This window comes from Armigeres subalbatus, chromosome 2 (genome assembly GCF_024139115.2).
Source record: "Armigeres subalbatus isolate Guangzhou_Male chromosome 2, GZ_Asu_2, whole genome shotgun sequence".
In the NCBI taxonomy this organism is placed as follows: domain Eukaryota; kingdom Metazoa; phylum Arthropoda; class Insecta; order Diptera; family Culicidae; genus Armigeres; species Armigeres subalbatus.
The window spans coordinates 7,335,322-7,360,798 of NC_085140.1; the positions used below are offsets into that span (position 1 = coordinate 7,335,322).

The window sequence follows — 25,477 nt, forward strand, 5'->3', positions numbered from 1 at the left end:
CAGCACGAGTTTGTATTGGTGGTGACGAAATCGAGGTGGTTGAAGAATTCGTGTATTTGGGCTCACTCACCACTCACCTCCAATAGCTATCATCATGGCAGGAAATCGTACGTACTTTGAACTCCGCAAAACGCTTCGATCGAATAGAGTTCGCCGCCGTACCAAACTGACTATCTACAAAACGCTTATAAGACCGGTAGTTCTCTACGGACACGAGACCTAGACGATGCTCGTGGAGGACCAACGCGCACTGGGAGTTTTTGAAAGGAAAGTGTTGCGTACCATCTATGGTGGGGTGCAGATGGCGGACGGTACGTGGGGGAGGCGAATGAACCACGAGTTGCATCAGCTGTTGGGAAAACCATCCATCGTTCACACCGCGAAAATCGGAAGACTACGGTGTGCCGGGTACGTAGCCAGAATGTCGGACAGTAATCTGGTGAATATGGTTCCCGACAACTATCCGATGGCAACAAGAAGGCGAGGTGCACATCGAGCAAGGTGGATTGATCAGGTAGAGAACGATTTGCGGACCCTCCGCAGACTTCGTGGTTGGCGCACAATGGCGGAAACCCGGACAAAACCTCAAATTTTTTTTCGTTAGTTCCGCAAAACTCGTATTTTTTTAATTTCACACATATATCAAATGAACTGATTCCAAAATATAGCTTGTAAATTTAATTTTTGGTGGCTTGTTGAAGTTAATGCTGTAAAGAATCTCCCGAACAAATGTGTATGAAAAAAGAGAATGTGAATAAAATTTTTTCGGGAACAATTCAGAACGACCTGGTATCATGTATTGAAACCTCTTTCTAATCTGCTTTCCGGTGGTTAGTGTGGTGATTTTCTCCTAGTTGGTCCAAAGCTGAAAATTGACTGCTTCAATGTTAGAATGAGGACGCTGTTAATGCTTCAGACCTTAAGGCTTGCGCCTCCAGAAGTACTCGTTGTATATGTTGGATAACTATTCTAGTCTAGCCTCAAAATGAATTTTGCGTCCCAAAATTACTCTTTGGTGAAAGATTCGAGCAACATATTAGGCTTTGTCCGGCATTTGTATGAGGGCCCGATACTGTGTGGCGACAGGCAGCCATGGACCGTGCTGAATAGAGAAGACTTTTATGCACTGCACAGGCCACTCCGGCCTTAGTCTGGTAATAAATAAAAAACCCTGATTAATCCACCTAGCGGTGATGGTGCCTTTCTAATGCATTATAAAAATAGTATTTTGGCCATTACCCTTGAGCCCATAGTCTGATCTGGCCAATTTTCAATAGGAAACAATGGGAGAGTATCCTGCGTCGAATGCAACTTGTTGCGAGTAAATCGGTTAAGGATAAGTGCCTGAAAAATGAGTGACCTTTTTTTTTAGGTGGGTGCGCACAGACACATACACACATACACACAGACATTACCTCAATTCGTCGATCTAAGTCGATCGGTATATAACCCTATGGGTCTCCGGGCCTTCTATAAAAAGTTTGTTTTTGGAGCGAACATATAGCCTTAGTATACGAGAAAGACAAAAAGGTTCCTTGAATAGAATATATGTATGAAAAATGTTCTTGGTCATCCAAGAAATCCTTGGAGTATGACCTTCAGATCTACACACGTCACCAAAGATCTATGGGCCTGTTTAGAATATGTTATCATAGATATAATAATCAAGATGTTGTGGTCAGAGCAAATTAGTACTTATTTTATGGTTCCATGTACTAATATTTCGGTACCCAGTAAAATAAAGCAACGCTTCAACAAAAATTTGAATTGTTCTAATTCTCTACTGTTGTCAAGGTTATCATCCTGACTGTTTATTTATTATTTTCCTATGGTTTGCGGCTGTTCTACGATAATTTTAATTTCCTTCAACATTAATATTTTTATTTGTTTTAGATCAACGCTTAAAACTGTGGAATTTATTCCAATGTCTAAAAGGTTGAGGAATTGAATCGATAGGTGATTGGCCAAGCCTTCGGGGATTTTCTTCCGGGCGGAAATCGAGAAAAGCGTTCTCCATCATTTGTAAGGGGCAGTTTGGTTTCTCAACGTCAACTACTTAAACACCACTTTCAAAAAGGAAGGTTGCAGATGCACAATCCGTCTCCGGCCAGAGACTCTTGCATAAAGGCGAGTGTTAGGCTTGATACTCTGGAACACTCAGCTTCTTCAATCTAAAAGAAACCCTGAAAGAATTCGAAACTAAACAACACCATGCAGAACGTTCTATCGTTTGCGTTGAATTCTACCCAAAGTAGGATAAGGGAGCGATGGTGCTGACCTACACGTGCCATGTCGCTTAGCAGACTATGTTTGGCGACGGTGGCAATCTACCTGTCGGATCGCGACGATGCCTTGCCGCCGGTGGATTGGCTCAATATAGGCTGCGTGCTGGTGAGCCTCAGGTTCAATCGGGACGTCGTTGATGGCCTGACGGGCCGTAACGATGGTAGCGGTGGAAGTCACGTTCGTGTGGATCGGACGATGGCAATTCTCCTGATTCTCGCACTATCGAAAGATGGGAGGCAGCCACTGGCTCGTCGCCGGAGCGGCACACTCTTCGAGTCGGTTCCGGGGGTGGTTTCGTAAGGCGAGAACAACGCAACGGATTTTCCCACCCAATCGTGCTCCTAAAAGATGGTTTACCATAGGTGACGGTATTTTCAAGAATAATACCCACGTCAACTCGGGTTTGTTACCTGCTTGACGTGAACAATTAGCCATCAGGTTAACTTGTTACCAAAGACATGATGTTATCTGGTTTATCCTAGATCGAGATTTGGTTTAATCGGAAGGATTTGGAATTCACCGACACAGGGCGATCTAGTAGCATAACGATCAAGATCAACTTATAACAATAGTGGCCTATTGTTTAAAATCACGTGGCAGTTATCTTCGAGGTTAGACAATAAATCACAGCTTCGACCTGGGAATCCCACAGAGCCACGCATTTGCACACTTAAACCACCTTAAACTCTACTCGAGTATTTAGCAGCTCTTAAGCTAGGCCTAATCCTCATTCTAGTTGGAAAATAGTTAACCCTCTCCCGCCCATGTTGTCTGTAGAGCACCATCAAATGTTGCATCTTCTAACCTTCATCGAATTGTTTCAACAACAAAAAGCAGTATTTGGAACATCTTTATGATTCCATTTGACTGTAAATATAATCAATTTTAAGTACAAATAGTTAAATTATTGAAAACAGTCAAATAAGTACTGATTTTAAATCGAAAACTTTTTTTTTCGTTTTTTACTAATTTTAGCTATTCGCTGGCGGCTAATTCGGTTTTGTATTGAATTGATAATATTGATGTAACAGATCGGTCGACAAACACCTGAGATATGGACTGTTCGGAATTGAAGAACCAATTTGTAGCAAACCTGATTATTTTTGGTTAGCTCAACTAAAATAGTTTGTATTTCATTATTTTTAAATACAATTTGCAGTTCATTTGATACTTACAAAGTACATAGTTTCTTTTTTTATTCCTCGTGAACCCTCCTTCAATCCTGATTTGCTTTTCCTCCTAATATGTAGTACTAAATTTCTCTGTTAGATTTAATCAACTAACTGTATCTCTTTACTTACGTTTTACACAATATAATCCGGTTTTATATTATTTTAATTTTTCAAATATTGATTTCGAAATATTCCGCTTATTTCCAATAATCTCATGTGCGATCAATCTGTTCAACAACAAAGGTAAGTAAGTTAACTATTTCTTTTAAATTTTGGATTTGAATAATTTTTCTTTACTTACAGGTTCATACGTTTAAATTTCAATAATTTCCTTTTAAATTTACAGCTACAGCAAGAATGATTAATTTTAACTTTAATAAATCCACGTTTTAATTTCAACTTTTAATTTGTTATTGTTTTACATTTTTTTTATCTTCATGTTCTTTCTCGCCTGACACATATCTGACAAATAGCCTGTCACTTCTGACAACTCTCACTCACCCCTCGATATTACCCAGTGGTGTTGACAGTTCCCCAGCCCGTAACTCCGTATCCGGTTCTTCCGAGGATTCGGAATTACCGTCCTGTATTTCCAACACCGCTAAGTTTGCCGTTGCTCGTCGAAACACTCCCCCAGCTGTCCTCACGTTAGCCTGTCTGATCTTCCCGTCTTTTCCAGCGAACACTTCTTCGATGACTCCCCTTGTCCAATTCTTTCGATTTCTGCCATCTACTACGAATACGAGGTCACCCACTTGAAGAGCCTTGGAATCGTCGTACCACTTAGTGCGTTGATTAATGGTGGGCAGGTACTCTTTATACCACCGCTCCCACATGCGATCTGCCAAGTACTGTGACCGCTTGTACATGTTCCTCAACGCTTCTGCCATCTTCGTTGGGCCGCTCGTATTGAGGTCTGCCGCGCGGACCACCCCACGCAAGAAATGATTGGGAGTTATGGCTTCAACATCCGTTGGTTCCAGTGATCTATACGTCAAGGGACGTGTATTGATCATGTCTTCAGCTTCACTTAAGGTAGTCAATAGTACTTCGTCGGTTAGTCTCCTCCCGTCGTTCAACACTAGCATTGCCTCCTTCACCGACCTCACCATCCTCTCCCAAATTCCGCCCATATGCGGTGCTCCGGGAGGATTGAAGTTCCACTTTATTGTGGCACTAGTGATTGCTTCAGCACACCCGTTTTCAATTTGTTTCAGCAACTCTTTACTAGCCCCTTTGAAGTTAGTCCGTTATCCGAGAAGAATTCTTCCGGGCTGCCACGCTTACAGATGAACCTTCTAATTGCCATTAGACACGATTGTGTTGTTAGGGAATGGGCAACCTCCAAATGTACAGCTCTGACTGTCATACATGTAAATAGTGCTATCCATCGCTTTTCGGACCTTCGACCTATGGAAACTTCCACAGGACCAAGATAATCCACCCCTACAGCACTGAACGGACGAATCTGCGGCGTAATTCGCTGAATGGGTAAAGGACCCATCATTGGAACATGTGGGCGACAATGCACAATTTTACATCTTATGCATTCTCGTACGGCATGACTAACTGCAACACGTAAATTTGGAATGTGAAACTTCTGGCGAAGTTCATTTACCACGGTCTCTTGATTTGCGTGTCCGTATTTCTCATGGTAATAAAGAATCAGCTTCTTCGTAATGTCATGTGTTCTTGATAGAATGATTGGGTACTTCACATCGTATGGAAGGGACGTCGAGGCTTCCATTCTGCCACCCACTCTTATGACACCGTTTTCGTCTAAAATTGGCGTCAATTTGTACAAAACACTAGATTTGTCGATGCGGATTGGTGTCTGATTTTTACTTTCCATGTTTTTCATCAGTATGGCCGCTTCATCTGGAAAACTCTGGCTCTGAGCGAGCTTCCACAGTATATTTTCTGCCCTCGAAAGTTCTTCTTGTTGAAGTGGTTGGCACACCGTCAGTCCGTTTGATTTTATCATTAGTGCCTGATTAGCAGTAGCCTTAGATGTTAACATCGGTTGGCCGATATTCTTCCGTCTACAGTTGTCTATGAAACGCAATACCGATGTCATACTTCGAAGCAGCCGTGTCCAGCGAGAAAATCTTCCACTGTCGATAACCTTTTCCAAACATGTCTTTCGGTGGTGTAGCACGACGGCTCGAGCCTCTTCACTTGTTTCCTCAGACAAAACTGCTTGAACGGGCCAACGTTCTTCTGGGTCGAACAGAAATTTGGGTCCGGTGAACCATTCGCCTTCGCTTTCCGTTGGTGGACCTCTCCCCCACTTTGTCAATACATCTGCGCCATTCAATTTGGAAGGCACCCAACGCCAATCGGTAGGCTTCGTTAGCTCCAAAACTTCGCCGATACGAAAGGCCACGAATTGCTTAAATTTATGCTGATCGGAGAAAATCCAACTACGAACGGTTTGTGAATCAGTCCACAGAACATATCGTTGGAATTTATTTGAATGAGTGTCCAAGATCGTGTGCAGCATTCGTGCACCTAACACAGCGGCCATTAACTCCAAACGTGGGATCGATTGCCGTTTAAGTGGCGCCACTTTTGAGCGTGACATTAACAAGCAACATCGGACATTGCCCTTGATCACCGCTCGCAGATAACCAACACAGCCATACGCGTACTCACTAGCATCCGTAAAAATATGCAGATCCGCTGATTGAACCGATGCCCACTGTACGTTGCCAAAAACACAACGCGGAATTCGTATAGCTTCTATCTTCGGAAGTAGATCAATCCAGCGCTTCCATTTTGTCCAGCATTCATCGTTCACTACATCGTCCCAAGCGCACCCCGTGCGCCATAGATCCTGTACCAGCATTTTCCCATGGATAGTGAAGGGAGCTACTAGCCCCAGCGGGTCGAAGAACCCCATGATGCAGCTGAGGACTATTCTCTTTGTTGGCCTTTTGGAACCTCTCAGATATTCTTGAAGGTGTTCACGGTGCTCCGATGAAAATGAGAAGGTATCGTGATCTGGATTCCATATGATTCCTAGAACTCTTTCACTGCCACTTTCTTTGACTCTACCGAAGTGTACCGGTTGGATTGTCTTCCCTTCTCCCAGGCCTCGAAGCACTTCTGAGGAGTTCGAGACCCAATTTCTGAGTTCAAAGCCTCCTTCTGCATGAATGAAACTCACTTCCTTCGCTCGCCGGACCGCCTCATCGATGGTGTCAACGCTGTCAAAATAATCGTCAACATAGTGTCGATTAATTATTGCATCGGCTGCTTCTGGGTAGTCGCGGGCATGTTCCAAAGCATTCTGGTTTTTAATGTATTGTGCCGAACATGGGGAACAGGTTGACCCAAAGGTGGCCACATCCATGACGTAAATTGAGATAGGATCTTCTTTTTTCATCCGAAACACGAATCGCTGTGCTTGTTTGTCCGCTTCGATGATTCGCAGTTGGTGGTACATTTCGCGGATATCTGCACCGAATGCTACCTTATGTTCTCGAAACCTAGTTATCACGGAAATCAACGGGGTTAACAAATCCGGTCCTGTCAGCAAGTGTGAGTTTAGGGAAACACCGTTAACAGTCGCCGCAGCATCCCATACTAGACGGATTTTACCTGGTTTGCGGGGATTCAAGACGACGTTGAGCGGTAAATACCATACCTTAGACGGGTCGGTACTTGTTATTTCTTTATCCGTTGCCAAATGAGCATAACCCTTTTGTTGATATTCCGTAATCTGCATACGGACATTCTCATAGAGTTTCGGAAGTCTTTAAGCTGCCATCGGGTAGCTGTTGGGAAAGCTTACATCATCATTTCTCCAAAGAAGGCGGGTTTCGAAGTGGTTTCCGATTTTTTTTCGTTGTGCGTTGCATGAGTTTAAGCGCCCTTTCATCCTCTCGTGACTCCTGCTTCACAGCAACTACGGATTCTTCTAAGGCATAATGCGTTCTTATCAGATCATGTAGATTCTCGTTCGTAACACAATCGTGAAACCCTAGAACGTTCCTTTGGACAGACATAACTTCGCTTCTTGGGCCGTAAACCGTCCATCCCAATTTGCACCGAACGGCAATTGGGTCACCGACGCCGCCTAATTTCGCTTCTAATGGTGCAAATGAGTGTAGGTTGTTGAGTCCGATTAGCATTCCGGGTCGAGCATTTTGATACGAACTTATTGGAAGATTTTGCAAGTGCTTGAACTGCCTTGACATTGCTCGTGCATCTAGAGATTGCATCGGGAGACGCAAACTTTCTACTGTATACACGTAGTTTAACAACAACCGTTCCTCATCTCCAATTGCCGATGCCCAGACGCTAACCCGTTTCGCGGCTTTTTCCTCTCGAGAAATATCGGCTGTCCAGGTAATTGTCAATCGCTCAGGAACTCCTACAAGACCTAAGTGGTCCGCCAGATTATTTTCGATCATCGTTACCGACGCACCCTCGTCTAGGAAAGCTAAAGTTGTAACCGTTTTACCTCCGCAAAATAATTGCACTGGGATAATTCTGAAGATAATCGCGCTTGCTGTTTGGATGTGCACACTTGTTCCAACGACACCTTCTGTCGGATGAAGTAGCGGGTTATGCCTTAGCTGACAGCCACCGACGTCACAACGAATCTTAAACTTGCAGGCAGCGTTTCCATGCTCGTTCAAACAAATGTTACATAACTTCCATCTAGTCACAATACCTAGTCGATCAGCAAAAGTCAATCTACGAAAATCTTCACAAAATCTCAATCGATGGTCTGTCCGCTTGCACGCTTTGCATGCCTTCATTCTGGTTCTTCCGGTCAGGTCCTTAGAAGCACTATTAATAGCATCGTGATTCATCAATACGCCTCTCTGCCCCGGTTTACCTTTCCAACTGCTTTGGTTACCCCCGCTGTTGACGCGGACGGCTCGCGGTGTTTTCATATCCTGCTTCGTCTCCAAGCAAACATTTGCTTCACAAGCTTCATCGACAATCCCAACGACGAAATCGGTGAGAATTCTCAGTGTTACCTCCTTTTCTTTCCTCTTAAATCGAACCCACTCCCGCTTGTCACTGGCCGGAAGCTTGTCGACCAGGTCTTGTATAAGGATTGGATTCATCATGTGTTGGTGTAGATCGGCGGCCTCGAGATGCTCACATAGTTGCTCTATGGCATTCCCGAAAGGAACAAATGACGCTAGCTTGTCTGATCTTGGTGGCTCTAACTTCCGGATCCGCTCCAAATGACTTTGGAGAATAAGCTCAGGACGACCGTATAGTTGCCGGAGTTTGTTCATCACTTTCGGCACAGATTTGGGAAGTATCAATTGTCCTCGAACGCTGTCGAGAGCCGGCCCTCTTAAACTTTCTTGAAGTCGCACAAGATTTTCTACATCGTTGAAGCCGCATGCTTCGTTCGATGCTACGTATGACCCGTAGAAAAGTGGCCAATCCTCTGGCTTACCTGTAAACACCGGCAGCTTCTTCGAAACGCCACTCCGTGCCGCTAGCTGATTTCTAGTGGGACCTACATGGGATTGCCCCAGCCCGTACGAAACGGTATGATTTCCGGATGTTCCACTTGCTACAAACTCTCCGTTGTCACCATCGCATTCTCCGTCACTACTGTAGTCTTCCTCTTGGTCGTCATCATCACTTGAATGGTCTGATACTCTGCGCATTTTCTCTGGCATACGTGTTGACACCATCTTCTGTCGGAATAGCTTATCGTCTGCTGGCTCAAGCTTTCTGGCGGGAATTTGCTTCATGGCGGAAGGACCGGGTTGAGATACCTCTACCGATTCCCCATGTTTCTTCATATTAAGCATCTCCTGATCTAGTCCATCCATGCACTGTTGGTATGACAGTCGCATCGTCTTCATTTTCTCGAAATGATCTGTTTTGGCCTTCAAAGCCCGGTCAAGTAAGAGCTTCTCCTGAACCAATTCCTTCTCTCGTAAATCCTTTTCTATCTGCATCCTTTTCTCCTTTAGCACTCGCTGTAACTCCATTTCCTTCTCCCGGAGCAATCTTTCGTTCTCAATCTCTTCCATTTGCTTCGCATATTCCTCTTCCATGGTCTTAATCTTTTGTTCCTGGGTTATCTGCACTTGATTTGATTTCTCGATGGTTCGGGCAGGATTCTTCTTACCACCGGACTTTTTCTGTTTTTTAGCCGCTTCTTGACAAACGGGCTCCGGACAAAACCAACGCTTCTCCCTTTTTACGGCTTCCGTAGCTCCCACACATCGATAGTGAAACCATCGGTTACACGCATCGCAACCGACCATAGGTTCGTTTGTTGTTGATGTCTGGTTGCAAGCCGAACAAGGAGTCATTGTGAGGTCCAGCTCCTCATGATCCTCGGAGAGATTTGAGGTTATATCCGACTGACTCATACTTTTTGAGTTTGTTCGGAATTGAAGAACCAATTTGTAGCAAACCTGATTATTTTTGGTTAGCTCAACTAAAATAGTTTGTATTTCATTATTTTTAGATACAATTTGCAGTTCATTTGATACTTACAAAGTAGTTTCTTTTTTATTCCTCGTGCACCCTCCTTCAATCCTGATTTGCTTTTCCTCCTAATATGTAGTACTAAATTTCTCTGTTAGATTTAATCAACTAACTGTATCTCTTTACTTACGTTTTACACAATATAATCCGGTTTTATGTTATTTTAATTTTTCAAATATTGATTTCGAAATATTCCGCTTATTTCCAATAATCTCATGTGCGATCAATCTGTTCAACAACAAAGGTAAGTACGTTAACTATTTCTTTTAAATTTTGGATTTGAATAACTTTTCTTTACTTACAGGTTCATACGTTTAAATTTCAATAATTTCCTTTTAAATTTACAGCTACAGCAAGAATGATTAATTTTAACTTTAATAAATCCACGTTTTAATTTCAACTTTTAATTTGTTATTGTTTTACATTTTTTTTTATCTTCATGTTCTTTCTCGCCTGACACATATCTGACAAATAGCCTGTCACTTCTGACAACTCTCACTCACCCCTCGATATTACCCAGTGGTGTTGACATGGACATTTCTATGAAATCCGTGAAACCGGTTCTGAACATAAGGCCATTGTAAAATATTTTTCAATTTTACCAATATGGGTTTCAAACTTCACGATTCTCAAAGGCCATAATACACCCAGTTTTTTTACGCGATTAGAATTCATTAATTTCTCGGTTAACTTGAACTTTCACAGCTTTTAAAATACCCCCTGAATTTTCTATGATTTTTTTGTGGGGTTAACTTATTGGTTCATTGACGCTAAAGGTCTTAAACGACTAAAACCAAACCGTGTAAAAAAAACAGATTAATCCACCTAGCATTGGTGGTGCCTTTCTCGCATTTAGTTGAGACACCAACATTATATGGGCTTACATGGTTCGATGTACCATTTTCTTCATTACTTTTAAACGCAATGACCGATCGTTTTCAAATTCAAAAGTGATCAAAAAGACTTTTCCCCATGTCGAATAAAACTTGTTGCGAGAAAATCGGTTAAGGATTACTACGCGAAAAGTTGTCTAATGTTTTTTAAGCTTTTGTGCACACACATACATACATTTGGGAGTTATCCTCGACTCCCAACTCACGTACAAGCTGCACATCTCATATGTCGTGGACAAGGCTTCCAGAGCGTTAGGATTTATCTTTCGCACTACAAAGGACTTTTCCGATATTTATTGTCTGAAGTCCTTGTACTCCTCGCTGGTACGTTCTATATTGGAATACGGCTCCGCAGTTTGGAACCCGAACTATAACAACGGTTCCGACAGAATCGAATCGGTGCAACGCCGATTTTTACGTTTCGCACTACGTAAACTTCCATGGAGGGATCCCGCCTTCCAAGCTATGAATCGCGATGTCAGTTGATAAATTTGGAACCGCTTCGACACCGTAGGGAGACAACTCGAGCTCTTCTGATTGCTGACATCTTGCAAGGCCGAATTGACTGTAGCTCTATCCTGAATCAAATTAGCATCAACGTCCGTCCCAGAGCACTTCGAATCAGCGCAATGCTAAGAATGCCTTTCAGCCGAACTTACTACAGCATGCATGGTGCTATCAGCGGGCTGCAGAGAAACTTCAATCGTGTCTCAGCTTTGTTTGACTTCAACATTCCCGACAGACGCTTCTTCTTCTTCTTATTGGCATTACATCCCCACACTGGGACAGAGCCGCCTCGCAGCTTAGTGTTCATTAAGCACTTCCACAGTTATTAACTGCGAGGTTTCTAAGCCAAGTTACCATTTTTGCATTCGTATATCATGAGGCTAACACGATGATACTTTTATGCCCAGGGAAGTCGAAACAATTTCCAATCCGAAAATTGTCTAGACCGGCACCGGGAATCGAACCCAGCCACCCTCAGCATGGTATTGCTTTGTAGCCGCGCGTCTTACCGCACGGCTAAGGAGGACCCGACAGACGCTGCGCCGCCGTTTCTACCAGTTCTTTTCAGCCCAGTAGACTACGTAAAGACTGATATGTTTTTGTAAAATGTTTTACTTTTAGTTTTGTTTTATATTCGCCCAAATATTTTTTTTATCGCACCATCATTGGGCCAAATTAGTCTGTTGATGTAGCAACAATAAATATACGTTTATACACACGGACAGACATACATGTGCTCAGTTCGTCAAGCTGAGTCGATTGGTATATAACACTATGGGTCTCAGAGGCTTCTATAAAAAGTTCGTTATCAGGTGAAATGATAGCCTTTCGGTACAACTTCGTTGTACGAGAAAGGCAAAAACCTGGGAGTAATGCAAATATAGTTGGTATAGGGATGAATGGTCTTAATGCACCCATGAGTATGAATAGTTAAAATTGTATACACTGCATTTCGGTGCGAATGTTTCCATTAACAATTGTTTGAGAGGTGGTGGCGGCAGTCATATCTTAAAAATATGATAAGGAAAGTCATATAAATTTCTCGAAAATCTTTTTCTAAATTTTCTTTGGATATACCTTTGGGAAATGTTTCTCTTATTTACTGAACTTTTTCTCTACAGTTCCACGGAAAATTTATCTAAATTTATTTGAAGCTTCACAAATTTTGTTTTATAATTCAACCGAATATTTTTTTTTTTTTAATTTAAAGAAACACGTGTTTGCATTTCCACAGAATATTCATTTGAATTTCCTAGTGAAACGTTTTTCATCTTTCACAAAAAAAATCTCTCGAGTTCGCACCAAAATAGGTTCCAAATTTTCAAGGAAATTTTGTAGGAATTCCCAAGGTTTAATTATAAATCTTTATTAGAGAGACTTGCAGCACTCGGCTGGCTCATCTCTGGAACATCAATGAAATTTATTAAAATTCCAATGGCAGTGAATTGAAGTATCAAAAGAATGAAGATACATTTCGGAGGTCGATTCCTAACATCTCCAAAAAAAAAAAATCTTCCGAACATGTAAAAAAAAACTCCTTTAATTTTCCACAAAATTTTCTTTGAAATATCAGGAATTTTTGTTTTGAATTTCGGAAGAATTTGTCATGGAAATTCACAAGAATTCAATGTGGGTGGATAGAAGAACAGCGAGGACAGATTTTTCGTTTGTACAACTATATTTGTTTCGGGATTTCGGGAAGAAACTATCGTTACATAGAAATTAGTATTTTTTGTCTCCAGGCAAATTCAATGGAATTTCCCTTCGAACTTCAGAAAAAAAAATCTTCGATGATTCAGTAGTGTTTTCTTTAGAATTGCATTACATATACATAAAGTTTCTGATTCGACGGATGTGTTGCAGTACATGTGTTAGAAGCTCCCAATCCCGTGGTCGAAGTATGTCGAAGGTTTTTTGATGAAGGAGTAGTTGCACAAGCATATTTTCTTTATTTTCTTATCTTTTGATGTAGCTTTTTAAAACGCATGGGCTCTCGGGATGGAGTTCCCGCTGAAGAAGAGTGAAACTGTTGTACAAAGGTTGCCAAATAGTTCTGAGCGATTGGCTGCGCGATCGATTGACGTTTTATGTGCCTTCAAAGCAATTCGAAATACCTCAATTTGTGTTGGAATATCTTGCGGAAAAGTCTATCACGGAGCAGACCAGAAGAGTTTATTCTGTTGAGTGACGGCTACTCCAACCTAAGAGAATGGGAAGTTTTTCAATGCCGGTGTTGCCACAAGAGAATGCAACTGGGCTAGTAGTATATAATGTTAAAATGATCGCTGCAGGTCTACATTGTCTACGGTCTACATCTTGAATGTCATCGTCGTGACGAAGCACATTATGAAATATCGCGAGAAAGTCGTAATTACTAGAACATTTATGTTATTATTGGAACATTATTGCAACTGTGAATCTGAAATTGTAATCTGAAAGGTAGTGAATTATTAGCTAAGCGAGGTGCAAATCTTTAGATGTAGAATCAATTATTACATTTATGTCACGTCCACAGTTCCTTACTAAGCATATTCAAAGTTGATTCTGGAACCATAGAACTATGTATAAAGGTCACTGAAATGTAAGTTCAACCGATATAATCTAGGTACACTGTCTCATACCCTTTGTATCATTTTAGTTTTGAAGCGTTTAATAAACTGCTGTCAGACTTCAGAGACTATTTCTTGTCCGGAATCTACAGCTGGTAAAGACGCTTTATCCCGCAAAAAGGTTGGCACATTTTGAGCGGACTTTGTTGGTTGTCTAGGGTTTTGCAGCTTGGAAAAACTCGTGTGTCATTCTCGATTCCAACTACACCAGATTCTCCCTGGAATGAGACTAGTTTAATGCTAATATAATGTTAATCGTTAGGCAAACCCGTATCGCCGGCGATTCGTGCAAAAACGTTGTACTCTGATTATCCATGCTGATGTAAGTAGCTCAACAATCGCATTCCATGATCGGTCAAAACCTCCAGTTGGCGTCTTTTCAAAGATCTATGAATTCCGGTGTGTGAATCGGATCTTCGGAATTGTCAACCGTAATCGTTTATACGACGGGAAATTTCTCAGAGAGCCCGGGAAACTGCCCACTACACACCGCTTCTGCATCGGTATATGCCTCCACCGGCTATTAATTTTGTAGTTTGTTTTAGTTTGGAAAGACAATCAACGAAAATGTTGCTATGACAGCAGTACTAAAAAAAATCTGAAGGGGGCATTAATAGATTACGTACTGAAGCGACGCTTCCATGTCTGGGTACCGAAGACCGTTCAGAGCATGCGAAACTGGAACCACGAAAAAATCACCAGTTTCATATTGATTGTTGATGTTATGCACCATTTGAAGTACGTGGAAAGCTAGCGTAGAAAAGTGTAGTAAAAATAAGTGAAATTCATTGATTTTGTTGACGATTCTGCGTATTAGGAGTAAAGTTGGATTTCCTCCGTCGTACGAATTAGGTAGGAAATCGTGCAAATTATTTGAATCGCAAAGTTTGTTTGAAGTGATTTCCAAGGAAATAACACCGGAATGTTATTTAAGTGAGTGTACATAGTGTACATTTTTTTCTGTCTCGCCAGGTAATAAGTTCGTTGGTTTATATTATAATTATAAATATAATAGCCCTATTTGTCTATCCGGTGACTAGCCAACCGCGCGGGGAAATTCTCACAAAAAATAAAATATTTGACTCTTCAAAACTTTTTTACTATCAGATGCAGAAAACAAAACAAGTGACAACCTTAGACAACCAGACACAGCATTTGATGAAAAAAATCACAGACAACAGACGTTAAAAATTTTGAAAAAAAAAACACTTGCCACTTGCATGCATCCACAAATAAACTAGTTTATATAATAATTATGATTCGCAAGTATCTAGTGAATTTGAATTTGATGTGACGGGAATTAGCGCTTTTGACAAATTTGCGCATGACCCTATTTCCCGAAGTGCGATTGTCATCTTAGTCCTTGTCATTTATGTATTTTGTACATTTAGGTCGACGTAATTGGCTAGAGAAGTCCCCGATAGTGGGTTCTAGTTCAATTATAAATTCTCTGGAGGTGGAGACTCCGTGGGAATCTTTCCTACTCCGACGTTACCGGCGCGGCGGTGGAATTTCTTTAGAAAACGAAACAAAAAGATTTTTGGCGGTGGATTTTCTGGCGAAACTGATTTCCTACTACCGTGTTCGGCCGATCGCCTTTCGGTCTTCTCGTCAGATCTATGGGCGAAGCTATAAGAGAGATATTACAATTAAAAAAACCCTAATTAATCCACCTAGCAGTAATGATGCCTTCTGAACCTTCTAATGCCTTGTAAAAAACAGTATTTTGGTTAGAGCTTTAAAACATATCTGATCAGGCAAATTTTCTACAGGAAACAATGGAAAATATTCTGTAGAATGCAAATTATTGCGAGCAAATCGATTAAAGTAAAAAGTAAAGAATTGTACTGGTCGCATGCACTATTTATCCCGGACCGAGAATCGAACTTGCCATCTTCGGACTAACAATCATTGCTCACAAGACTTATTGGAGACCCCATATATAGAAGCTTATTTAGGGAAACCTTCGTCTGTTAATAAAACGAGTTGAACTGATAAATTAAATTGCTTTTTGGGTGATTTCACTGATGTCTGTTTCGATTTTAGCAGGCCGTCCTATGTATTTCGTAGTTGACTAACAAAAGTTTTAATATTTTTTATTATCTCATTTCCATTTTAGATCGCAGAGTTCTTCAGATCTCCAAAGGAGCTCCATACCAGAGAAGCTACTACCACTACTTTGCTGAAAGTTGCAAACGAATTCGGCATCCTATAAGCATGACCAAAAACCAGATTTCGCGCAACAACAAGGAATTGTGCAATCCGAACTTTCTTTGTAGCGTGACCTAAAACACCGCATTTTCTACAACGACTTCTGTACGTTGCATTTCTGTTAGAAATTGTGAAATATATGTTCCATAATATTAAGCCGACCGAAGAAGAAAATTAATGTGATACAGTTAGTGTGTAAGTTAGTAGTTCAATAGGAAAATACGTGCTCTAGTTGTTTGGCATAAAAAGTGATAGAAAACAACGAGCTTATATAAAGATACAAAATTGTTTCAAACAAGAACAGAATAGATCCCCAATCGCCTTCGAGGATGGATGAGGATCCGGATGACAAGGATGATACCAAAAGGTAGTCAAGAACCAGTTTATGCGTCTTATTACTTACGGTGATCGATTTATTTCCCCCCTTAGGAAGTCCCGAAACCTCAGTGAGAAGAAGCGTCGCGATCAGTTCAATCTGCTGGTCAACGAGCTCAGTTCGATGGTGTCGTCCAACAGCCGCAAGATGGACAAGAGCACGGTGCTGAAGTCGACGATCGCGTTTCTGAAAAGTCACAACGAAATCGCGGTCAGGTCTCGGGTGCACGAGATCCAAACCGATTGGAAGCCCTCGTTTCTGTCCAATGAGGAGTTTACGCACCTGATTTTGGAAGCGCTGGACGGTTTCATCATAGTGTTCTCGTCGACGGGACGGGTGTTTTATGCATCGGAAAGTATTACTTCTCTTCTGGGTCACCTGCCAGTAAGTGAAAGCAGTGCATTGATTGTTTATGGAATATCAAAAGACTCGAATCATTCCAGAGTGATTTGCTCAATATGACCGTGTACGATATGGTGTACGAAGACGATCAGAACGATCTGTACAACATCTTGCTTAACCCGGCGGCGGTAGTGGATCCTTTGCAGACGGGAATTTCACGAGAGAATCAGGTCACGTTTTCCTGCTACATAAAGCGGGGTACGGCCGACTACCGGACGGAGGTTTCGTACGAGTTGGTTCAATTCACGGGGTATTTTAGTGAGTATGGATTTTAAAATATCCTAAATGGTAAAATGTTTCAATTTTGGTTTACTTTTAGGAAGTGACGTGGATGCTGATTCTCTGATGACCACGTCGAGATTTAGTGGTTACATGACTGATGCCGATACGAGGCTGATTTTTGTGGGGACGGGTAGGTTGCAGACCCCTCAGCTAATTAGGGAGATGTCGATAGTTGACAGCTCTAAGAGTGAGTTCACCTCTCGGCATAGCTTGGAGTGGAAGTTTCTGTTTCTGGATCATCGGGCACCTCCCATTATTGGCTATCTACCTTTTGAGGTGTTGGGAACTTCCGGATATGATTACTACCATTTTGACGATCTGGAAAAAGTGGTCTCTTGTCATGAGGCTTGTGAGTATGAATTGTGTTTCTTGGTTGAATGCTGTTCAATATATTTTCTGTTTCTCTTTTTAGTAATGCAAAAAGGCGAGGGAACTTCGTGTTTCTACAGGTTTCTAACTAAAGGCCAGCAGTGGATTTGGCTGCAAACTCGTTTCTACATTACTTACCATCAATGGAATTCGAAGCCGGAGTTTGTGGTATGTACGCATCGGGTCGTGAGTTATGCGGATGTAATGAAACAGATGCGGAATTTGGCTGGTGGAGAAGGAAAATTCCCGGAAGATACGGATAGCGTAAGTGTAGGAGTTGAGCGAAAATTTCAACCGAGTTCTTCTCAGAGTCTACTGGCAACTTCTCCGTGGAGTTCAAAGAGCTCTCGTACATCTAGAATAGCTCCAACACCGGGAGGATCGCCTACTGGAACTTCATCAAGGGGCAGATACCGATACAACACTTATCATGACCCTGGCTCTGATTCGGCAACTTCAATGTCAGCTGAATCACATGTCAGTAGGCAGTCGATGATGACACATCACAGTTCAGTAAGTTTTAGCATAATTATTCAATATTTGTGATTCTTCATTGACAGGGGATTTATATTTTAGAAGTCACGAGTTCGCTCCCACACTTTTCATTCGAAGACTTCCTCGCATGATGGCGGTAGTCAGCATGCGGCGGCCCATTTCATGCTTCAACAACAGATGATTCCCAATCCTCAACAGCCGACTCCAGAGTCTTTTCAGCAGATGCTCGCCACAACGCAGCATCAGATCCGTCCTCCTCCATCAGCCGCCATCATCGCCCCACCCGTCACCCAAATCATCAGTCCAGCTGGATTTATCGAACCGCAACAGTATTTGGCAGCGATTCCGGTACAACCGGTCGCTGGATTCCCACCTGATTCGACAACCGGTGTATCACCAATTCCTCCGACATCACCAGCGGCGTTCACTGTTCATTCGAGTGCTTCCTCTGCTGCCGGAGGTGTTGTGTTAACTCCTTCTCAGAACCAGGTTCAGGACCAGTTACAACGAAAGCACGAGGAATTGCAGCACCTAATTATGCATCAACAAGAGGAACTTAGGAGGGTTCAGGAGCAACTACTAATGGCTCGCTATGGCCTTTTACCTTCCATTGTGACTCTTCCGTTCACATCCGCGCCCAGTAGTACCAACGATATTAGCAGTAGATGTAGCAGTAGTGCGTCATATCTTCAACATCACCCGTCACCTCAAAGCAGTCATCAGTACCCAACGCACCCCGCCCTATCGAACCAACCCCAAAACATACTAAATCCTCAGCCTCACCAGCACCAAACGGATCAACAAATGTCCATACCACCGGATCAGAAACCGATCTTCCATCCGAATCAGCAACTCAATTTTACCGACACTGGCCAGCCAAAACTTCCCGGAGATCCAAGTAACGAAATGGTTTCCTACATGCAGCTAACTCCCGTCCCAATCCACCACCTGCAGCAATCACAATCCTCGCAACAGCAGCAACAACTTCCAAACCCTGAAATAAATCTTCCGGGCCCCAGCGGCAACAGCATGGAGTTGTTGCAATACCAAATGGCGGAAGAGCAGGCGCAAACCTTGTTCACGTCCGGAATGGAACAGCAGCAGCAACAACAACAGCACCTTCCTCAGCCGTCACACCATCACCAACATCATCAACAACACCATCAGCAGCAACAGCAAATGCATCATCCTACTAATCATCACCACCAGCATCATCAGCAGCATCATCATCACCAGCAACAACAACAACAACAACACCAGCAACAACATCAGCAGCAACAGCACCATCATCAGCATCATCAACAACATCAACATCAATCACAACATCATCATTCGCAAAGTTCTTCGCTGGGTTCGCCCGGTGGATCTACCCGAAGTCACTCCAGGAGTGATATGTAGCTTTAATACCGTAAGTCGGAAAGGTGACGAGGATATTAATGATCTTAAGCACTGGTTGAAGAAAAAACTGGGATATCGATATTTATTTCCGTCAAATCAATGTTGCGATATTTTAAATTGAAACATTGCACTAGTATGAATTACACGTTTTGTCAAAACTTTTTTGTTCTGAAGATAAAGCGGATGAAGAGGTGCACTAGCATCAGTCATGTTATTACAAATCATTCATTCAAATTACTGAACTCAGATTAAGACTTATTTCAATTTCCCTGTAGTGAAATGTTTTGATCTTATATAGGAACAGTCTGTAACAGTCTAATTTATCTAGTCTAATTTATTAAAAGAGTCTCTAGACTATCTTTGGAATGTTTTTACGAAAAACATCCAATTCAAAAATTATTTCAGGTTCCTTCAGAAAATTTCTCGAGTAATTCTTCCGGAATTGCCAGCAAAATTCCCTTCCACAAATGTAGGACAAAATTACAAGAATTTTCTTGAGAGTTTACGAACAAATATCTGGACATTCCTTCTAGTATTTTTTTCTAAGAAAATCCTCTGGAGATAAATTCGGAGATAAATCCAGCAATTCCTTTCTAGATTTTCCAAGACGTACTTTTGAAAATTCTTCAGAGATTCTTTTAGAAATTTTATTAAATTTTCGGTGGATTGTACGAAGGAATTTAAAAAAATCGAAAGAACTCCGAGATTTCTTTCGTGTGAAGCAATTTCTAAAAAAAAGTTCGAAGGAATTACTAAACCAATTTCCGTAGATATTCCTAAAGCTATTTCCAAAAGAAATCATAAAGTTATTTCCTAAGGAATTCTTCTAAAGGAATTTCGGAAGATTTTCCTGAAGCAATTTCCGTTAGTATTACCGATGGTTTTTTTCGTAGGAATTCCGACCAAATTTTCAAAGCAATTTCCGATGGAATTTCTAGAAGAATTTTCGTAAAAGTTCTTAAAATAGTTCGTTAAGGAATTTCCTAAGAAATCTCGGAAGATTTTTAAAGGTTTTTCTATGTGAGTTTTGATGAAATATCTATGAAATATCGTATTTCAAAAAAAAATAATCTGGATCTATCTCCAAAGTAATTTCCTGAAAATTTGCTGAAAGAATCCCTGGGGAAATTCTGAAGGCATTCTTGGAGGATTTCACAAAGAAATTCAAGAATTTCGGAAATTCCTTCAGCAGTTCCTTCGGAAATTCCTTTTCGGAAATTCATTAAAGAAATTCCAGCGGTATTGCGGAAGCCGATGGTATGGAATTTCCGATGGAATATCTGGAAGAATTTTAGAAAGTATTGCTAAAGGAATTCTTGACGGAAATTCTGGAGGGGTTTCTAAAATAATTCTTAGATAAATTTTGTCAAAAGAATTTTCGAAAGAATTCCTTAAGGAATTTTTGAAGATATTGCTAGATTTATTTGCGAAGGATTTTTAAAGAAATTCCTTCAGGAGAGAAAAGAAATTCACGATGGAATTCCTGAAGGAATTTTTGAAGGTTTCCCTAAAAATTCCCTAAAGAATTTCTGGGTGACAAACCGAATTAATTTCTGGGGGAGGATTTTCCGAACGAACTTTTAAATAAAATCATGAAATATCACCTGAATGATTACTGAAGAAAATTTTTGAAGCATTGACATAAATTCCTAAGGAATTCTCCAGAATATCCGAAGTGATGAACTGGAACCCTGATGTTTTTGGTTTTTTTTGGCAAGTTTGGAATTTTCAAAGTACTTCCCTGAGATTTTTCTGGCAGAATTCCCGGAAGAATTCCTTCAGCGGTTTAAGAAAGAATTCTTGTAGAAATCTAAAAAAATATGAAAATTCAATAAGTAATTTGTTTGGAAATCCCATTGGAAAGTCTTCCGAGGATTCTTTTAATAATTCCTTAGAAAATTCCTTCAATAATTCCTTTAGAAACTCTTTTAGAAATTTTTGTCCCAAATCTATTCAGGTTGTTCTTCGGAAATTCTTCCTGGAGTACATTTGGAAATGCCTCCAGGAATTTCTTCTAAAATCATCCAGTAAATCCTCCAAAAATTCTTTCGGATACTCCTCCTGGAATAATTTATAAAATTCCCCCTTTAGATCATTTGTATATTTCTCTTGAGATTCTTTCGTAAAACCTTCCGAAAGGCCTTTGTCAATTCTCCAGAAGTTCCAAAGTAAGATTCCTTCCGAAATTCATACAGGAATTATTCCGGAAATTTTATTTTATTGTAAGTTCACAGGAATTTTTGGAGTAGTTTTTAACAGAAATTCCAAAGGATTTCCATAAGATACTTCGAATTTCTAAAAAAATCTCCAAGAAATTCTCAAAATAATTTCCAAATAAAATCTAAAAGAATTCTCGAAAGAAATCCTGGTGGAAGTTTTGAAGAAATTCCTGAGGGAAACTTCGAAGGTTCAAGAATTTCTTCCTAGAGTTTCTAAAGGAATTGCTTGACAAAGTACTGGCAGAGTTCTTTAATTTTATTCCGAAGAAATTCCTAAAGGGATTTCCAAAGGTATTCTTAAAACAATGTCCGTTGGTGTTATAAGTACTGAAAAAATCCTAAAAAAATATCAAACTAAATTTTCTTATAATTCCTTCTTTGAATTTTTGAAGGAATGTTATGAGGAATATCCAAAGAATTTTCTGGATTTATCTCTGATGAAATTTCCAGAGGATTTTCAGAAGAAATCTGAAGAAATTCCGAAAAAAAATCTTGAAGGGTTCTGAAATTCCTTCGTTTAGAATTTCCTTTACGAATTTGGTTTTAGAAATTCCTTTGAAAATTCCCTTAAGAATTCCTTTGGAAAATTCTTCGAGAATTCTATCAGGAATATCTACGGAAATTGTTTCAGGAATACCTTCGGAAATGGTTTTAGGAGAAATTCTTCAGGAATTTCTTCAGGGAATCCTTTGAAAGTACAAATTTCTTTCGAAAATACATTGCCCTCGGAAATGCTTCTAGAGATTTATTCAAGAATTCCTTTAAAAATTCCTTTAAGATTTTTTTCAGAAATTCTTTTGGAAATACCTTCAATATTTTTTTTAGGAATTAGTAAATTCCATTAGAAATTTGTTTGGAATTCCTACGGAAACCTTTTCAGAATCTCCTCTAAGAATACATACTCATTTTTTCAGAAAAACCTTTAAAAATTCTTTAGAAGAATTATGTTTTTTGAATTTCTTTATATTCTTTCCTTTAGGAGTTCCTGCCGAAATTGAATAAGGAACTTCTTCTACTTTTTTGCTGATTTTCATCAGCGAGGATTTTCTCAAACAAATTCTTTCAGTAATTTCTTAAGAAATCTCTTTCGAAACTCTAGGAAGTAATTCTTGGAATTCCTTTGAAATTCCTCTTAGGAATGTCTTAATAATTTCACCCAGAAAATTTATTAAAAATTCCTCCAGAAGTTTAATTTGAAATTCCTTAAGGGTTTCGAACATTCCTTTAGAAATTCTTTTTGAAATCAGAAATTCATTCAGACATTCTTTTATGAATCATTTAGAAATTACTTCAAGAGTTCCGTCGGAAATTTCATCTGAGAATTACTTTGACATTTTCGTTAGAAACCCTTCCGAAAACTCCTTTAGGATTTTCTATTTCATTCTTTAATAAATTTCAGGAAAAAATCTTCCAACAAAATTTCCGGAATAATTCCTGCAGCAATTTTAAAAGGAATTTTGTATGGTTTTACTAAAAGCAGGAGTAAGTTCCGAAGGAATATCTGATTGAAATAACAAAGGCCTCTTCAGAGGATTTTTCGAAGTAATACCTGAGGAAATGACAAAAGGAGTTAATGGCATAGTTTTCTAAAATATTCCCGGAGAGAATTCCGGTAGATGATAGAGTTTCTGAAGGATTTTCAAAGGAAATTATGGAAGAAATTCCTAGTAAAATTTCAGAATGAATTCTCAAACAACTTTTCAAAACAAAACCTCAAAGATTTCGGAAAAAATTGCAAATAAATTTCTAAAGGAATTACTAAAGTTATTTCCGAGTTTATTACAGGAATTTACGAAGGAATTTGCAATAGAATTTTCGAAGAAATACGTATAAGAGTAAAGAAATTCCAAGATGTATCCAAAATTCTTTCGGAAATAACCCTAAGAAAATCTGGTAACATCAGTTTTTTTTATTAGAGCAATTAAAAAAATATTCAATTTGGTGGATCACGTGTCCCATCGTGCCCCGGTTTAGCTCCGCTAGCATTCATTGGACAATGTTGTGCGGATTTTTTTTTATTTTTAGAAAATTCTTAATATCAAGAAACACTTTTCAACACTTTTCGCACATTGAATGCTATGTTCGTCTTTCTCTTTTCTCGCTATACTAGGCTATAGGTCAATCAAATTAACATGTAGAGAGTCGATAGTATCGTCTAAGTCTCAAGAATTTGTTGTTGTTTCCACCCTTTTTTTATTATGAAATGTTTCAAAATTAACAATTTTTATCTATGGCGCGTTTTTATTTGAGTCTGACCTAATCGTGTGTTAAAGGAGACTGTCTTTCATGACTATTAGTGTTCATTATGGATTTATATGTTTTCTAGGCATTCTATTAATATTTAGTAACTTTATTGATTCAATCATATTCCAACATAGGTTAAGGGAAGCCTGATAAAATCACAGAGGAAACAGTTATTCAGTGCATCTAACCAAAAACTTGTGATTTTAAACCCCCTCCATCTCGTCACGATTTTTATTTGAAACTTCTGATCTGTCACACTTTTTAAATCTTTTTTCTGTGTGATTGACTTTATAGACGGCCGTAAGGAACTTTGAACATTAAAAAAAACAACCAGCCCGGCCTCGCAAGATTCCTTACTTATAGCCCATTTTATTTATATTAGTAAGAAAGGGACGCCCAATAAAGATTTCGCTAAGGGTGCTGGGAGTCCACGCTACCGTTCTGCTCATACATTTCTAATGATTTTCCTGGTTCGACATCACAAGTGCGCAATGCTACACTCGATACGATATTTATTTGCATTGCAAATTAAATGGGTACGTCCAACCTATGATCTGTATAATTTTCTACGAATTTATTCTTGCCAAATTATCGGAGCATTATTAAGCAGCTTACAGATATTTCGTGCCAAAACGTTCATCAAGGGGTGTACATTTATTTATCGGATAGGAATAGGATCTGACAATAAACACAAGAGAGATCTACAAAGAACCAATTATGCAACATCGCTCTTTTTTCGATGTTCATAAATAATATTTATCCGCTATTGGCCACCTCTCTGTCACCAACAATACAAAATTATACAAAATTATAAATCGTCTGTCGAACTGATTTGGCTTGCAGAACAAAGTGATAGCCTCAAATAGTAGAGTCAGTAAAGGCAGGGCCTTACCAAACCGGACATGGTGAGTTCGTCCTGGTCCAGTCGTTAGAATTTACCGGGCTAGATAGACTTCTTCTAACCATATTATACCATTGTGATTGCTCCATAATCTAATTGCGGTAGTGTATTTAGAACACTTTTAAAGTTTTTCTTTATTTGTATGTACTTCCCTTTTTCTAGGATCATGTATGATCGAGGGAACTAAATGATCAAATTCGTGGAATAGGTTTACAGCAGCTATTAACGTTTTGATATCTCATGTATGCAATAGGATCCGAAGTGCAGCTTAGTGAGAATAAATGGATGTGCATGTTCTTGAATGACTTAAATTAAAAATCTGTTATTTACCAGATAGCAATGGCGAATAGCTATATCGTTAGCGTCTTGCTACATTTCCGGATAGTAGTTTTTATACGGCTAATACATTATTAAAAATGATGCCCACGGCAGAATTTAAATGGTAAACTATTGCATAATGCCCCATGGTAAGCGTGAACACCATGCTAAGATCACGAGAGCAGCTTAGACAATCCTCGGGCAGCAAAGTCTTCTGCGATCATAAAGCTGTTGTGTTCTTTGAATCAAGAATTTCTAAATTCCACGCGATGATTTTATGATATTCAACTTGATTGAATAAACATAAGCAATGTA

At 40.0% G+C, this 25,477-nt stretch overlaps 3 protein-coding genes across 3 annotated transcripts in view; 1 reads left to right on the forward strand and 2 right to left on the reverse strand.

Moving 5' to 3' along the window:
- LOC134217620 (circadian locomoter output cycles protein kaput) overlaps positions 1 to 19,728 on the forward strand; it is a 42,388-nt gene extending 22,660 nt beyond the window's left edge. The window contains exons 2-7 of the mRNA XM_062696421.1: positions 16,067 to 16,525; positions 16,588 to 16,918; positions 16,978 to 17,194; positions 17,256 to 17,567; positions 17,631 to 18,100; positions 18,164 to 19,728. Of these exons, the coding sequence (XP_062552405.1) occupies positions 16,488 to 16,525; positions 16,588 to 16,918; positions 16,978 to 17,194; positions 17,256 to 17,567; positions 17,631 to 18,100; positions 18,164 to 19,480 (2,685 nt within the window). The 5' untranslated portion in view covers positions 16,067 to 16,487 and the 3' untranslated portion in view covers positions 19,481 to 19,728. The remainder of the gene's footprint in view (positions 1 to 16,066; positions 16,526 to 16,587; positions 16,919 to 16,977; positions 17,195 to 17,255; positions 17,568 to 17,630; positions 18,101 to 18,163) is intronic.
- LOC134214000 (uncharacterized) lies at positions 3,536 to 4,669 on the reverse strand. The gene is made up of 2 exons (XM_062693448.1): positions 3,760 to 4,669; positions 3,536 to 3,685 (listed from the first exon to the last, which is right to left on the reverse strand). Exon 1 carries the CDS (start codon positions 4,589 to 4,591, stop codon positions 3,956 to 3,958), a length of 636 nt encoding a protein of 211 aa, XP_062549432.1. The 5' UTR covers positions 4,592 to 4,669; the 3' UTR covers positions 3,536 to 3,685; positions 3,760 to 3,955.
- LOC134208823 (uncharacterized) lies at positions 7,259 to 10,374 on the reverse strand. Its single transcript, XM_062684770.1, has 2 exons — positions 10,069 to 10,374; positions 7,259 to 10,019 (listed from the first exon to the last, which is right to left on the reverse strand). The coding sequence occupies exon 2, from the start codon at positions 9,818 to 9,820 to the stop codon at positions 7,259 to 7,261; it is 2,562 nt and encodes an 853-aa protein (XP_062540754.1). The 5' UTR covers positions 9,821 to 10,019; positions 10,069 to 10,374.
- Positions 19,729 to 25,477: the final 5,749 nt, after the last annotated feature.

Excerpts from the sequence above, each read along its gene's own strand:
- LOC134208823 (XM_062684770.1), bottom strand. The coding sequence starts at position 9,820 with ATGAGTCAGTCGGATATAACCTCAAATCTCTCCGAGGATCATGAGGAG.
- LOC134214000 (XM_062693448.1), bottom strand. The coding sequence starts at position 4,591 with ATGGGCGGAATTTGGGAGAGGATGGTGAGGTCGGTGAAGGAGGCAATG.